The sequence below is a fragment of the Odocoileus virginianus genome, unplaced genomic scaffold (assembly GCF_023699985.2).
Source record: "Odocoileus virginianus isolate 20LAN1187 ecotype Illinois unplaced genomic scaffold, Ovbor_1.2 Unplaced_Scaffold_32, whole genome shotgun sequence".
Classification (NCBI taxonomy): domain Eukaryota; kingdom Metazoa; phylum Chordata; class Mammalia; order Artiodactyla; family Cervidae; genus Odocoileus; species Odocoileus virginianus.
The window spans coordinates 36661-49253 of record NW_027224294.1 but is presented as its reverse complement, the minus strand read 5'-3'; the positions used below and the strand labels follow the sequence as shown (position 1 = coordinate 49253).

Sequence of the window (12593 nt, the reverse complement as noted above, 5' to 3'; positions counted from 1 at the left end):
GATGATGTTTTTCCAGTTGGTTCTCCAAAGGTCATTGGCCAGGAGAAGCGTCTGAAAATATACCATGCACTAGAAGGATCTCTCAGTTCTCTGGAGCATGATTCCTAGGTGAATTTTATCTTGAACCAGCAGCTTAGGGACTAATTGTTTTAACAGCTCAGTGAAGTGCTTTCTTGTTCATTGTTGATTAAACGCTCATTCATGTCTACCTTTCCCTGAGTAAAGACTTCTCCATGGGTATTGATGTTACTGCCAAGATATAAAATATAACTCATTGCCTTAGCAGGTATGAGTCATATTAATATAGTCATATAAAGGCTTTGTAAAAACCCAAAATAAAGCCTAATCCTTTAATTATCCAGCTCTTCACATTATTGGCTAAAATTATGATCAAAAGTTTGATAAATTAATCTGGCTAGTTGAATATAATAGTGAAGTTTTAAATTTGGTACTGAAATATATTTTCAATAAAATATTTTAAGTTTGATGATATCAACCATATCAACTGTATATTATTTAAGTCAACTCAGGATAATTCTACAATCTGAACTAAGTGCTTAAAAGCACTGAAAATGGCCATTCTTTGTACAGGCAGTGAGATGTATCCATGTGACAAAACACTTCCAGCTGCAGGGACTAAGTGTGCCCTGATCTTTGCTCTGTGGTCATAGCAGTGTTGATGGGATAACAATCTTGATTTATCTTAATTTAAATAAATTTCATCTTCAAGTACCAAAGACAGAATATACTGTCTGTACTTGGAGAAGCCTGGACTTGAAAATATAACAGAGAATCTGTACTTGGAGAATCTGTACTTGGAGAAGCCTGGACTTGAAAATATAACAGAAGTGGAAATAGAAAACCCAGGTAACACATTCACAAAAATTCTTCTATGCTATGTGAACATGGCAAAATTGAGTTATTTGAAATTAATGATATATCTTTCTAAGAAGCAGGATTTAACACATAACCTCAAAGGTTTTATGACAGAAGCTCCTGGTATAGTAGAATACATACATTTTTTACTCCTTTTGTAAAATATTATTGAATTAAAAAGAGAGGTGATATATTTATCCAGTATTTTGCTTTAGAAATATTTAAATGTGTGGTGAAATAGAGAAAACATATAGTGAAAGATAACATAACAATATAATGTGATATGAAAATGGTCTTTTTGTAACTTTTAAAAGATTTCTTTATATAATTTAGATAATTTAGCAATGATTTTGCATTTCAATATATTTAAGATAATGCAAAGATTAATATAGCTCTTTATAAACTGTTACCTTGTGAATGATCACTTTAAATATCCTGGTTCTGTGTAAATATTTTATTTATTGATAACTCTTTTATTGTGGTAAAATGTAACTAACACATTATTGTTCATCCATTTTCACTCTCCATCTCCAGAACTGTATCATTTGAACTAAAGCTCTGCACCCATTTAAATAATAACAGTGGATCCCGTCTCTTCCACAAACCCTGGTAAACACTGATGAACTTTCTGTCTCTGTGAATATGACTATTCTAGGAGCCTCAAAAAGGCAGATCATAAATATTTGCCTTTTCTGTCTGGCTTATTGCACTTAGTATATGTTTTCAAGATTCATCCCTGTTATAGCATGCATTAGAATGTCCTTCTTTGTGGAGGCTGACTAATATCCCATTTTCTATAAATAGCACAATTTGTCTATTCATTCATTGTTGCTGCTTAGTCACTAAGTCATGTCCAAATCTTTTGCGACCCCATGGATTGTAGCCCACCAGGCTCTTCTGTCCATGGAATTTCCCAGGCAAGAATACTGGAGTGTGTTGCCATTTCCTTTTTTAGGGGATCTTCCCAACCCAGGGATCAAACTCCCATTTCCAGCATTGGCAGGTGAATTCTTTATTGCTGAATCACCAAGGAAGTCATTCATTAGTTGTTGGGAATTTGAGTCGTTTCCACCTCGGGGCAATTATGAATAATGTTCCTATGAATGTCTTGTGCCAACATGTACTACAGTATTTTGCTTCCTATTCATTTTTTGTAGAAACCCACAGTAACATTTTTAGATTTAACTAATGACCTCTTCTTACAGAGGCAAACGAACTTACAATGTGAAAACTTGAGCTCAGAGACACTGAGTTATTTGCTAGATTCACTTATCTGTACTTATAACATGTTAGTGCATTTTAGTATCTGGGGAAATATAATTTATGTATATTTTTATACACACAATTTACATAATTTTAATAAAATGTCAATATCTATACCTTTCTGTGCATTAATTTTATGAATATTTCTCATTTTTAGAATCTTAAATTTAATATGAATGCAATAGAACATATTACTTTATGCACTCAGTTGTCCTCTTAATTATGGAAATTAGATTCCTCAGATTAAATTTAATTTTAATGATATATTTCAAAGAATAAAATGAGACATGGGAAAAGACAGACAAGGGAATGTCCACAACGTCATCTGAGTCGTGAAAATAGGGCAGCTTTCAGAATTACAAAAGGTAATGACCCATTCGATCTACCTATCCGAAAGGAATGATTTTTTGGATAATTAGACAAAAGGTTGGGTTTGTGGGGAAACTGAAGTAAAACTAATTGTAGAGTCATGGTGTTAAAGTTACATGGGGAGACGAATAATAGTGAATAATATTTTTAATTTTATTTAGTGATTACCAGTCAGACCATTTTCATAGAGATTATTTGTATTATTCTGTTGAATCCCTAAAACCATGCTATGGGATAAGTGATATTATGTCTCATTACACAGATGGTATTGAGCACTTGATCCAGGTCACACAGTTAGTAGGTATGGATTGCAGGTTTAGGATTCCAAACCATAATTTTAATCCCAAGTTGCCATAAAGCACAATACTGCCATCCAGAGCTGCACCTGCAAAATTATAAAACATAAAACCAAGTAAAACGTAACAAGACTATGTATGAGGTAGGAAACGTATGATACCTGGTCATTGCTTTTCTGTGTTTGTCTTCAAAGTATGCTCAACCATACTTAGGGTTTACAGGCAGTATATTTCCTTTTATTATAAAGAAACTGATTTGGAAAATTTGATGTTGCTTTAAAATTTATCTTTTAAAGCAAAATCTGATGAACTGGTTAAATGTTTATTAAGACCTCCAATTTTTTTGCTGCATTATTTTTATGGTCACTGATCAATCACTAAATTAAAACTTTTACTTGCATTGGAAACAAGCTTTACTATATAGAGAGTTAAATAGAAACATATTAAAGTATAGATTGTGATCATATGTTGCAAAGGGGTCTGGACTGAAACTCAAATTTTCAGGGTTTGCAATTTCTAAGATCTTTTAATTGAAAGTGCTTCCCAAAATTTTATGCCTTGCATACCATATAAATAGTTTGTTTTTTCATAGCATGCTGTTGAATTTAGCGTAGTGGAGCTCAACTTAATTTATTTTATTTATCCTTGTGGAAGAGGTATCATGAGTGTGCATTTTTGAGCATTCTTTAAAGATGTATGTTCTCATTGATTATATTTAAGAGATTTAAAGAATCTCACAAATGTTTGAAGCAGATATATTTAGTTTTACTAAAGTAAAATATTGATAAAGTCTACAATTTTACATCATTCTGAGTCAATAGAATACTAATGCTCATAAGAATATTTTAATAATTGAATATTTATTGCCCACTTAAAATGGATTATTCGCACTGAGATTCTGGGAATAGTTATTAGTAAGACATGTTTACTGACCCAACAAACCCAACAGATAACAATAGAAAATCAGCTCTAAACACATACATGTTGCAAGTGCTCAAAATGTCAAGTGTAAATGCTCAAAGGGTCTCCTACTGGAAGTTATCTCCTTAGTGCTCAGACAGCTGCTATGAACTGTGAGTATTTATTTTCTATTACAAACACTTACATAGCTTCCTCATTGTGAGTGGAGATATTTGATAATGTATCTATACAATGAAAGTCTTCCCAAGTGGCACAGTGGTAAAGAATCTGCCTGCCAAGCAGGAGACTTAGATTCAATCCTTGGTTTAGGAAGGTTCCCTAGAGAAGGAAATGGCAACTCACTCCAATATATTCATTCTGGGAAATGCCATGGACAGAGGAGTCTGGCAGGCTATACTCCATGGGGTTGCAAAGAATCAGACACATTTTGGTAACTAATCAGCTACAACAACATACAACGAAAAGGCAAAACTCTGAAGCCAGAGCTCCTTTAGGCAGCTGGTGTTTTCTATCCATGCCTCTTAAAGTTCAGAATTTGATTTCCTTATGTTCCTTTGGCCGAAAGTATAATAAAAATCTTTATACTGAAGTTACCGCTCATTCCACCTCCAGATGGACAGTTAGGAAATCTGAAATTCCTCTATTCCCTACTCAGTCAGTGACTTCAAACTAAGCAGTTTTCTGATTTCAAAGCATATTATTTTCAGCTCATGGTCTTTGCCACTTTCTATGTACTTTTTTTTTTTTCAATCTTATTTTCTCTTCTTTATATTTTTATTTTACCTCTAATGTTTGAGTAAAAAGTGTCTTGTCAGAGGCACAAGATAATTCCTGTTCTTCAAAAATGTCAGTCTATAAAGTAAATACTGAAATGGAGCACATTTAAAACAATTACATGAAAAACTGGTCCTGGATCATATCTGAAAGACTCAACAGACAATTTATTTTACTTAAGTGAGAATGAATGTTTTGTATTTTACATAGACTCACAACAATAAGAATGTATCATTTGAACAAAATAACTAAACTATTGGCTACTTTAATAAACAAATAACTTCTAACATATATTAATTCATCCTCATTAATATAAAGAGAATGAACCAGCAAAAATTTTAGCATGCTATTTAGAATAAAGGCTTCAATGACAAGAATTTGGAAACTCACACGTCTGGAAATAATGCTGCCTTTTCAATAGGAATCAGAGTTGGAATGTGATTTTCCAAAGGTGCCTCTGGCTTACTCTCAGACACTCAGTCATGTATGGCTCATTGCCACCCTAAAAACGATAGTCCACCAGGCTCCTCTGTCCATGGGATCCTCCAGGTAAGAATATTGGATTGGGTTGACACTTTCTCCTCCAGGGGGTCTTCTCCATCAAGGGATGGAATCCATGTCTCTTAAGCCTCCTACACTTGCAGGCAGATTCTTTACCACTAGCCCAGCCAGGGAAGCCCAAGCTAAGCAAAATCAAATGCTATTTCTAGATGTTTGGTAGCAAATTCTTTCCATTATAAAATGATTCAGCCTAAAACATTTATTTTGCCACACTTATTTGAGCTTAGCTAGTAATAATCAGTTCTAAACTATTTTGGAAAGTAGGAAAAATTCTTACATAGTACCCAATCCCTTTGTTTTGTACTGTCCACTTTTTCCCCTCCAATAGCTTATAACAAATTGCTCTGTCCATTTTCCCTCCAAAATGTATTGCAAATTTTTTCCTTCCACGTAGCTTGTAATAAATCTCTACTTAGTTTGTGTGTTTGCATGTGTTTGGGTGTGCATATATTCAAGCAAAATGATGATTTTATTGTACTTTCTTGAATAGTAAGATTTCAAACCTTTTATCTCTGTTCAGTTTCTCTCTTATGAGTTTTGAAATTCAGTGTAATTAAATAGAATTTAATAGGCATTGAGGGCTTTCCTGGTGGCTTTTACTGCAAATAATCCACCTGCAATTCAAGAGACCCCGGTCCAAAGCCTGCGTCAGGAAGATCCCTTGGAGAAGGGACTGACTACGCATTCCAATATTCTTGCCTGGAGAAAACGACAGAAGAGTCTGGTGGGCTACAGTCCATGGGGTTGCAAAAGAGATGAACACAAATGAGTAATTACCCATGAGCATGAATAAGCATTGAAAGATCATTTAAAATGTGCCTATTTCTCTCACTCTTGTGGTTGATTTATGTCTCAATTTTTGAAAATCATAATATTCAGAAAGGTATTTATCAAAAGCTCAGCTTATAATTTTATCCTGGAGGAGGAAATGGCAATCCACTCTAGTATTCTTGCCTGGAGGATCCCATGGGCAGAGGAGCCTGGCAGGCTCCTATAGGGTCACAAGAGTTGAACACATTTGAGTGTCTTAGCACATAATTGTATGCTTCATGACTAGGTATTACTTCATGTAAGTATGTAAAGAAAATTATTACAGATGAGATTGCTTTCATGATAGATTTCAGAAGGTGAAAATGCACTTAGGAAAAAAAAAAATATGTAAAATGAAAAAAAAAATCTTGTCTTTGATAGGAGATATTCTGGAGAAAGCTTCTTTTTCCTCATTTGGTATATAAACTCACAGATCTACCCACTCATATATACTCCTCGATTAGAACACTGAAGCTTCATCACTGCAGTTGAAGCAAGGAATTTGGTAAAATGAATGGAGTACTGTGGAAGGACATTACAAAGTGTCACTTTCTAAAGACTTACTCTGTGTGAGATACCGTGGAGAAAACTGTTCAGTAAGGCATCATATATTTGACACAAAACTTGTGATCTCAGATTCATTACCGGCCTTTTGGTTTGCAGTCTCTGATACCTGATCAACAGCTTCAGGACACATGGGAAATAGGAAAAATGTGACTGAGTTTGTCCTCCTTGGGCTTACACAAAACCCTGAGATGCAAAAAGTTCTATTTATCCTATTCTTACTCATGTATATTGTGACAATAATGGGCAATCTGCTTATCATGGTGACCATCACAGCCAGCAGGTCACTTGGTTCCCCCATGTATTTTTTCCTGGCTTATTTGTCATTTATAGATGGTGTCTATTCAACCGTCATTGCTCCCAAAATGATCACTGACTTGCTTCATGAGAAAAAGACTATTTCCTTCCAGTCTTGTATGACTCAAGTGTTTACAGATAATTTAACTGCTGGTGCTTAAGTAATTCTCCTGGTGGTGATGGCCTATGACCGATATGTAGCCATCTGCAAGCCTCTTCATTATTTGATCATCATGAATCGGAGGGTATGTGTCCTCATGCTGCTGGTGGCCTGGACTGGAGGCTTTCTGCACTCACTGGTTCAAGTTCTTTTTATTTATCAGCTCCCTTTCTGTGGCCCCAACATCATTGACAACTTCCTGTGTGACATGTACCCTTTATTGAAACTTGCTTGCACTGATATCCACCTCATTGGACTCTCTATGATAGCTAATGGAGGGGCAATCTGCACTGTTGTCTTCTTCATCCTCTTAGTGTCCTATGGGGTAATATTACACTCCCTGAAGACTCATGGTTTGGAAGGGAGTCACAAAGCCTTCTACACCTGTGCATCTCATATAACTGTGGTCCTTTTATTCTTTGTTCCTTGTATCTTCCTGTATGCAAGGCCTAATGTCAACTTTTCCATTGATAAATCCATGACGGTTGTTTTAACTTTCATAACTCCCATGTTGAACCCTTTAATCTACACCCTGAGAAATGCAGAAATGAAAAATGCCATGAGGAAACTCTGGAGGAAAAATATGGCCTTAGTTGGAAGAGGGAGTTATCCATCATATAGAATGTGAAGGTTATTCTTTTACAGAAACAAGGAATAGTTTCACCTTCAGTGGTTTTATTTAGAAGATTATTTCCTTTGTTTTATTTAGCCTGTTTATTCTGAAACAGCTATATAAATAAAACAGTATGTAAGTGGAATATTTTACAGTCCTGAGAGACCAAGAGAAGCACATATATTTAATCTCTTATATATGTAGTCATACTGCATTAAGATTCTTTACTGACAACATTTTTTTGTGTCTATTTCACGTTCTTATTTGTGGGTTATAGTACCATCCTAGTACCAAGAAATATGACCTAGTAGAATGTATTCTCTATTAGAGCGTGTGAAATTATGCCCATTATACAGAGTGAAGTAAGCCAGAAAGATAAACACCAACACAGCATGCTAATATATATACATGGAATTTTAAAAGATGGTAATGATAACCCTATATGCAAAACAGAAAAAGAGACACAGATGTACAGAACAGACTTTTGGACTTGTGGGAGAAGGTGAGGGTGGGATGTTCAGAGAGAATAGCATTGAAACAAGTATGCTATCAAGGGTGAAACAGATCACCAGCCCAGGTTGGATGCATGAGACAAGTGCTCAGGGCTGGTGCACTGGGAAGACCCAGAGGGGTGGGATGGGGAGAGAGGCAGGAGGGGGGATCAGAATGGGGAACACATGTAAATCCATGGCTGATTCATGTCAATGTATGGCAAAAACCACTACAATATTGTAAAGTAATTAGCCTCCAACTAATAAAAATAAATGGAAAATAAATAAATAAATAAATAAATAAATAAAAGTCATTCATATCACATACAATTCCAGAGTCTTTCTATATCTGGGTACAAATTTTTTAATCCAATAATGGATGTCTTCCCAATTCTCTGTAGCTCTTTGATTCTTTGATAGTTTGGAGGGTAAGATACTGTATAGCAAACATCATTCTTTTTATTTTTCTTTTGGCTGAGCTGGGCCTTCATTTGTGGTGTGTGGCCTTTTCATCGCAGTGTGTGGGCTTCTATTGTTGCAGCTCCGTGAGTTTCTTTAATTGGGGCACCTAGGCTCATGCCTGCCAAAGCAGGAGACATAAACACCTGGACTGATCCCTGGATCAGAAACATCCTCTGGAGAAGGAAATGGTAACACACTGCAGTATTCTTGCCTAAAGAATACATGGACAGAGGAGCCTGGTGGGCTACAGTCCATAGGGTCACAAAAAGATGGACACGACTGAAGTGACATAACACACAGGCTCCATTGTGCAGGCTCAGTACTTGCAGGCTTAGTTGCCCTGTAGCATGTGGGATCACACCTGCATTAGAAGGTGGATTCTTAACCACTGGACCATGAGAGAGGTCTCACAATGATCATTCTTTAAAGTTCTTTAAGGTTCATTATACGGTTCTTCTTAGAATTCAACCCACAACTTAATACTAAGGTATTCAATCTGCCTTTATCATTTTATCAATTTCTAACTGCATTTACTTAGTGTACTTAGCGATGTAAATGCCTCCGATTATTGACACATATTGAACTAATGCCAGTTATATAATTTCATTTATTCCTCAGTGAAGGAAATAAAAAGTGCACTAGATCTTTTAATTAGAAAGAAATCTAATAGAGTAAATTAACCACTTCAAAAATAATCATATTTGGGGGAACTGACATGTGGATTTGACCATGCTCACTAGAGTGAGGAACATACAGATAAGGAAACTGGACTCAATGAAAAATATCTTTGCATGTACTTCTCAAGTCCTTACCAGCTCTTTGTATTAGAAAAAAATTTTTTTTCTTTAAATATGTTAAAGTTTTTTTTTCATATTTATGTCTTTAAGGTTGCATAAGATATACATTTCAGATGTGGTGTGAGATGGACATATACTTTCCTTTCTTAGTATAAGGATAAATAAATCTTGACAGTATATTTATTGAATAATAATTCTTTTCCTGACTACCTTGCAATACCACTAACTTCATACATATATACATACACATTATTCTATTTCTTAGCTGTCCGTGTTGTTCCACTAATATCCATGAACCAGTACTATAGTGCTTAAATTACTGCAATGTTTCAGATACCATTGTCATATAAAACATCACGGCAAAATTGAGTGGTTTAAAGCAGTAACATTCACTTTATTGTCTCAGGTGTTTTCAGTGGGTCTGGAATTTGATCAGATCAATTGACTACTGCAGTCTCAGCATCTTTCTTGAGGTTTTAGTTAGAAATGGGCAGAGGCTGAAGTCATCTAAACAAGTTTCTTCATTCATATACTTGATACACAGGCTGGAGAGCCTTGAACAGTGGGGATTAGAACAGCTGGCACATCTTGAGATCACAAAAGTAAGGATCTAATCATATACAATTGATATCCTAATAAAAAATGGAAAGTTCACCAGAGCCCACTGTCTCATTTGCTTAGAAGAGAGGCCCTGTGAAACTGAGCACTGAAGAACTGATGCTTTTGAAATGTAGTGCTGGAGAAAAGACTCTTGAAAGGCCCTTGGACTGCAAGGAGACCAAGCCTGTCGATCCTAAAAGAAATCAACACCGAATATTCATTGGAAGGACTGATGCTGAAGCTGAAGCTCCCTGGAAGACACCTTGCTGGGAAAGACTGAGGGCAGGAGGAGAGGATGACAGAGGATGAGATGGTTGGATGGCATCATTGGCTCAATGGACAAGAGTTTGAGCAAACTGTGGGATATAGTGAAGGACAGGGAAGCATGTCGTACTGCAGTCCACGGGGTTGCCAAGAGTCAGACATGCCTGAGCCACTGAACAGCAACCCACATGCTTCCCCTTAAAGTATGTCAGGAACTGTTACACCACAATGTGGGCCCTTTATAAAATCTCAGCTACAAATATCAAAGCTCAACAATAAAATTATACCAATCCAATCCATGTCTTTAAAGATCAGTCTTAGTTTCTTGCAAATGAGACAGGATTTTCTGTGGTATGTTTAGGTCTATAGATGAGAAATTTTCTTCACTCTTAATGATTCACTTTGTCTTTCAAGAATGTGATGTCAATGTGTTGTAGTTTTCTCTCACTTGTTGCCGTGTATTTCTGCACTACAAGCTTTTTATTTTGTTCAATATCTTTTTTTAATTTTTTTTTCCATTTATTTTTATTAATTGGAGGCTAATTACTTTACATCATTACAGTAGTTTTTGTCATACATTGAAATGAATTAGCCATGTATTTACATGTATTCACCATCCCGATCCCCCCTCCCACCTCCCTCTCCACCCGATCCCTCTGGGTCTTCCCAGTGCACCAGGCCCGAGCACTTGTCTCATGCACCCAACCTGAGCTGGTGATCTGTTTCACCCTAGATAATATACATGTTTCAATGCTGTTTTGAATGACAAATGTATGCCTCTGCAGTTTTACAGAAGTCCACCATTAGTATTAGAATAGATATTTTTAAAACAAAAAATCCTTCTTATTTCTTTCCTTATAGTGAAAATAAGGTGTAATGTATGTCTTCATAAAAGGGAATTGACTAACGTGAATTTTAGTAAAATGGGAGATACTTGCATTCTTCCTCTCTGCAAGTGGAGAATGTTAGATCATCTTTCATTGTTACATAACTGTTTATAAGTCAGAGCTTCTCTGACTACAATACTCTAACTCGTGTTACTTCTCACAAACATCAGGTTCTCTAACTCAGTCGTATAGTGGAGTTATTTTCTCCATAATTCTGCATGGCTGTCTTTAAAGAGGCAGGGAAATACAATGGAGAAAAGAGAGTCTCTTCAACAACCTTCTCTTACACCATATACGAAATAAACCCTAAAGGGATTAAAGACTAAATGTAAGACTAGACACTGCAAAATTCCCAGAGGAAATCACAGGCAGGACACACTTTGACATAAATCACAGTAAGAGCTTTTGGATCTGTCTCCTGGATCTGTTTTTGTTCTATGGGAATAAAAAATAAACAAAAACAAACAAACAAACAAAAAACCATCTGGATGTTTTCAAAGTCCTGTTCTTATTGACAGACCTTGAATCCCATTTATTGTCCTAAGAGAAAGGCATTTGTATGAATTTCAACTCACCCTTTTCAGGCTTTCTTGTGTAGTTTTTAGAATTAGCCCATATCTTTAGTGAAAAGAGGATGTTAAATACAGGGTTTAACTCTGGCTTCTTTTCAAAGTAATGGCCCCACAATATATGGACCACTTGCTAGTTCTCTAATGTTGTTAAACACATGCATTTTGTATCTTTCTAACTCTTCTTGTGGTTTGTATTGAAATGCTTATTACAAAACAAACATTCTTGCTTCTGCAGGTAACAAATGCTATCACTCTACTTATATTTAATTTTCCAGTTTGAGTATAAATGTAGCTTATAGGGAATTATCACGGATTATTACACATTTTTAGTCACAATGGCAGTTACATTTGCAGTGTCTTACTTTTACTGGAACATGCAAATTCTGCTGCTTTGATATGATCTAACAAATTCTTTTACCTCCTTCACATAAGCAGAAAGCATAAGTAGCTCTTTGCATTCTGCAGGAAAGATCATAGAGAATTATACCTATGCATATACTATATCTCCAGCTCTGAGTCATAATTAGTTCACTGTAATCTGGATCATATAAAATAGCTTTTCTAAATAAAGGATAAGTTCTTTATATTTTGTTACTTACTGGTAAGAAAATAACCAGATGCTTAGATGTACATATGCTTAGATGTTATCTAAGTTAAATGGAAACTAATTTATAGATTTTGTATACAGAATATATACATATAAAATCTGAATTTTGTATGCAGATGTTATCTAAATTAAATGAAATTAGCAATAATCTCATCACATATGTCTGCTATAGTTAATATTAATTAACTTAATTAATTAATTAACTTAATTAATTAACTTAATATTTTAGACAATAAGTTTAATTCAGTCCAGTGCCATCCTGCATTTGAGAATTGCAAATATATACTGATTAGTTGAAAATAAATAGCTGTTTATATAAATGTATATATTTGCTATAAATAAGTCACTATTCTTTGTTAGTAGAATGACTCTCCTAAGGTGACTGGACAGGGGAAGCCTCTGAAAATAT

General features: G+C 35.3%; 1 protein-coding gene across 1 annotated transcript; it reads left to right on the top strand.

The window, feature by feature from the left end:
- The first annotated feature begins 6565 nt into the window (after positions 1 to 6565).
- LOC110150254 (olfactory receptor 4A15-like) lies at positions 6566 to 7519 on the top strand. Its single transcript, XM_020913182.2, is given in 1 exon segment — positions 6566 to 7519. A coding segment is annotated over 1 exon segment (954 nt).
- The last annotated feature ends 5074 nt before the right edge of the window (positions 7520 to 12593 follow it).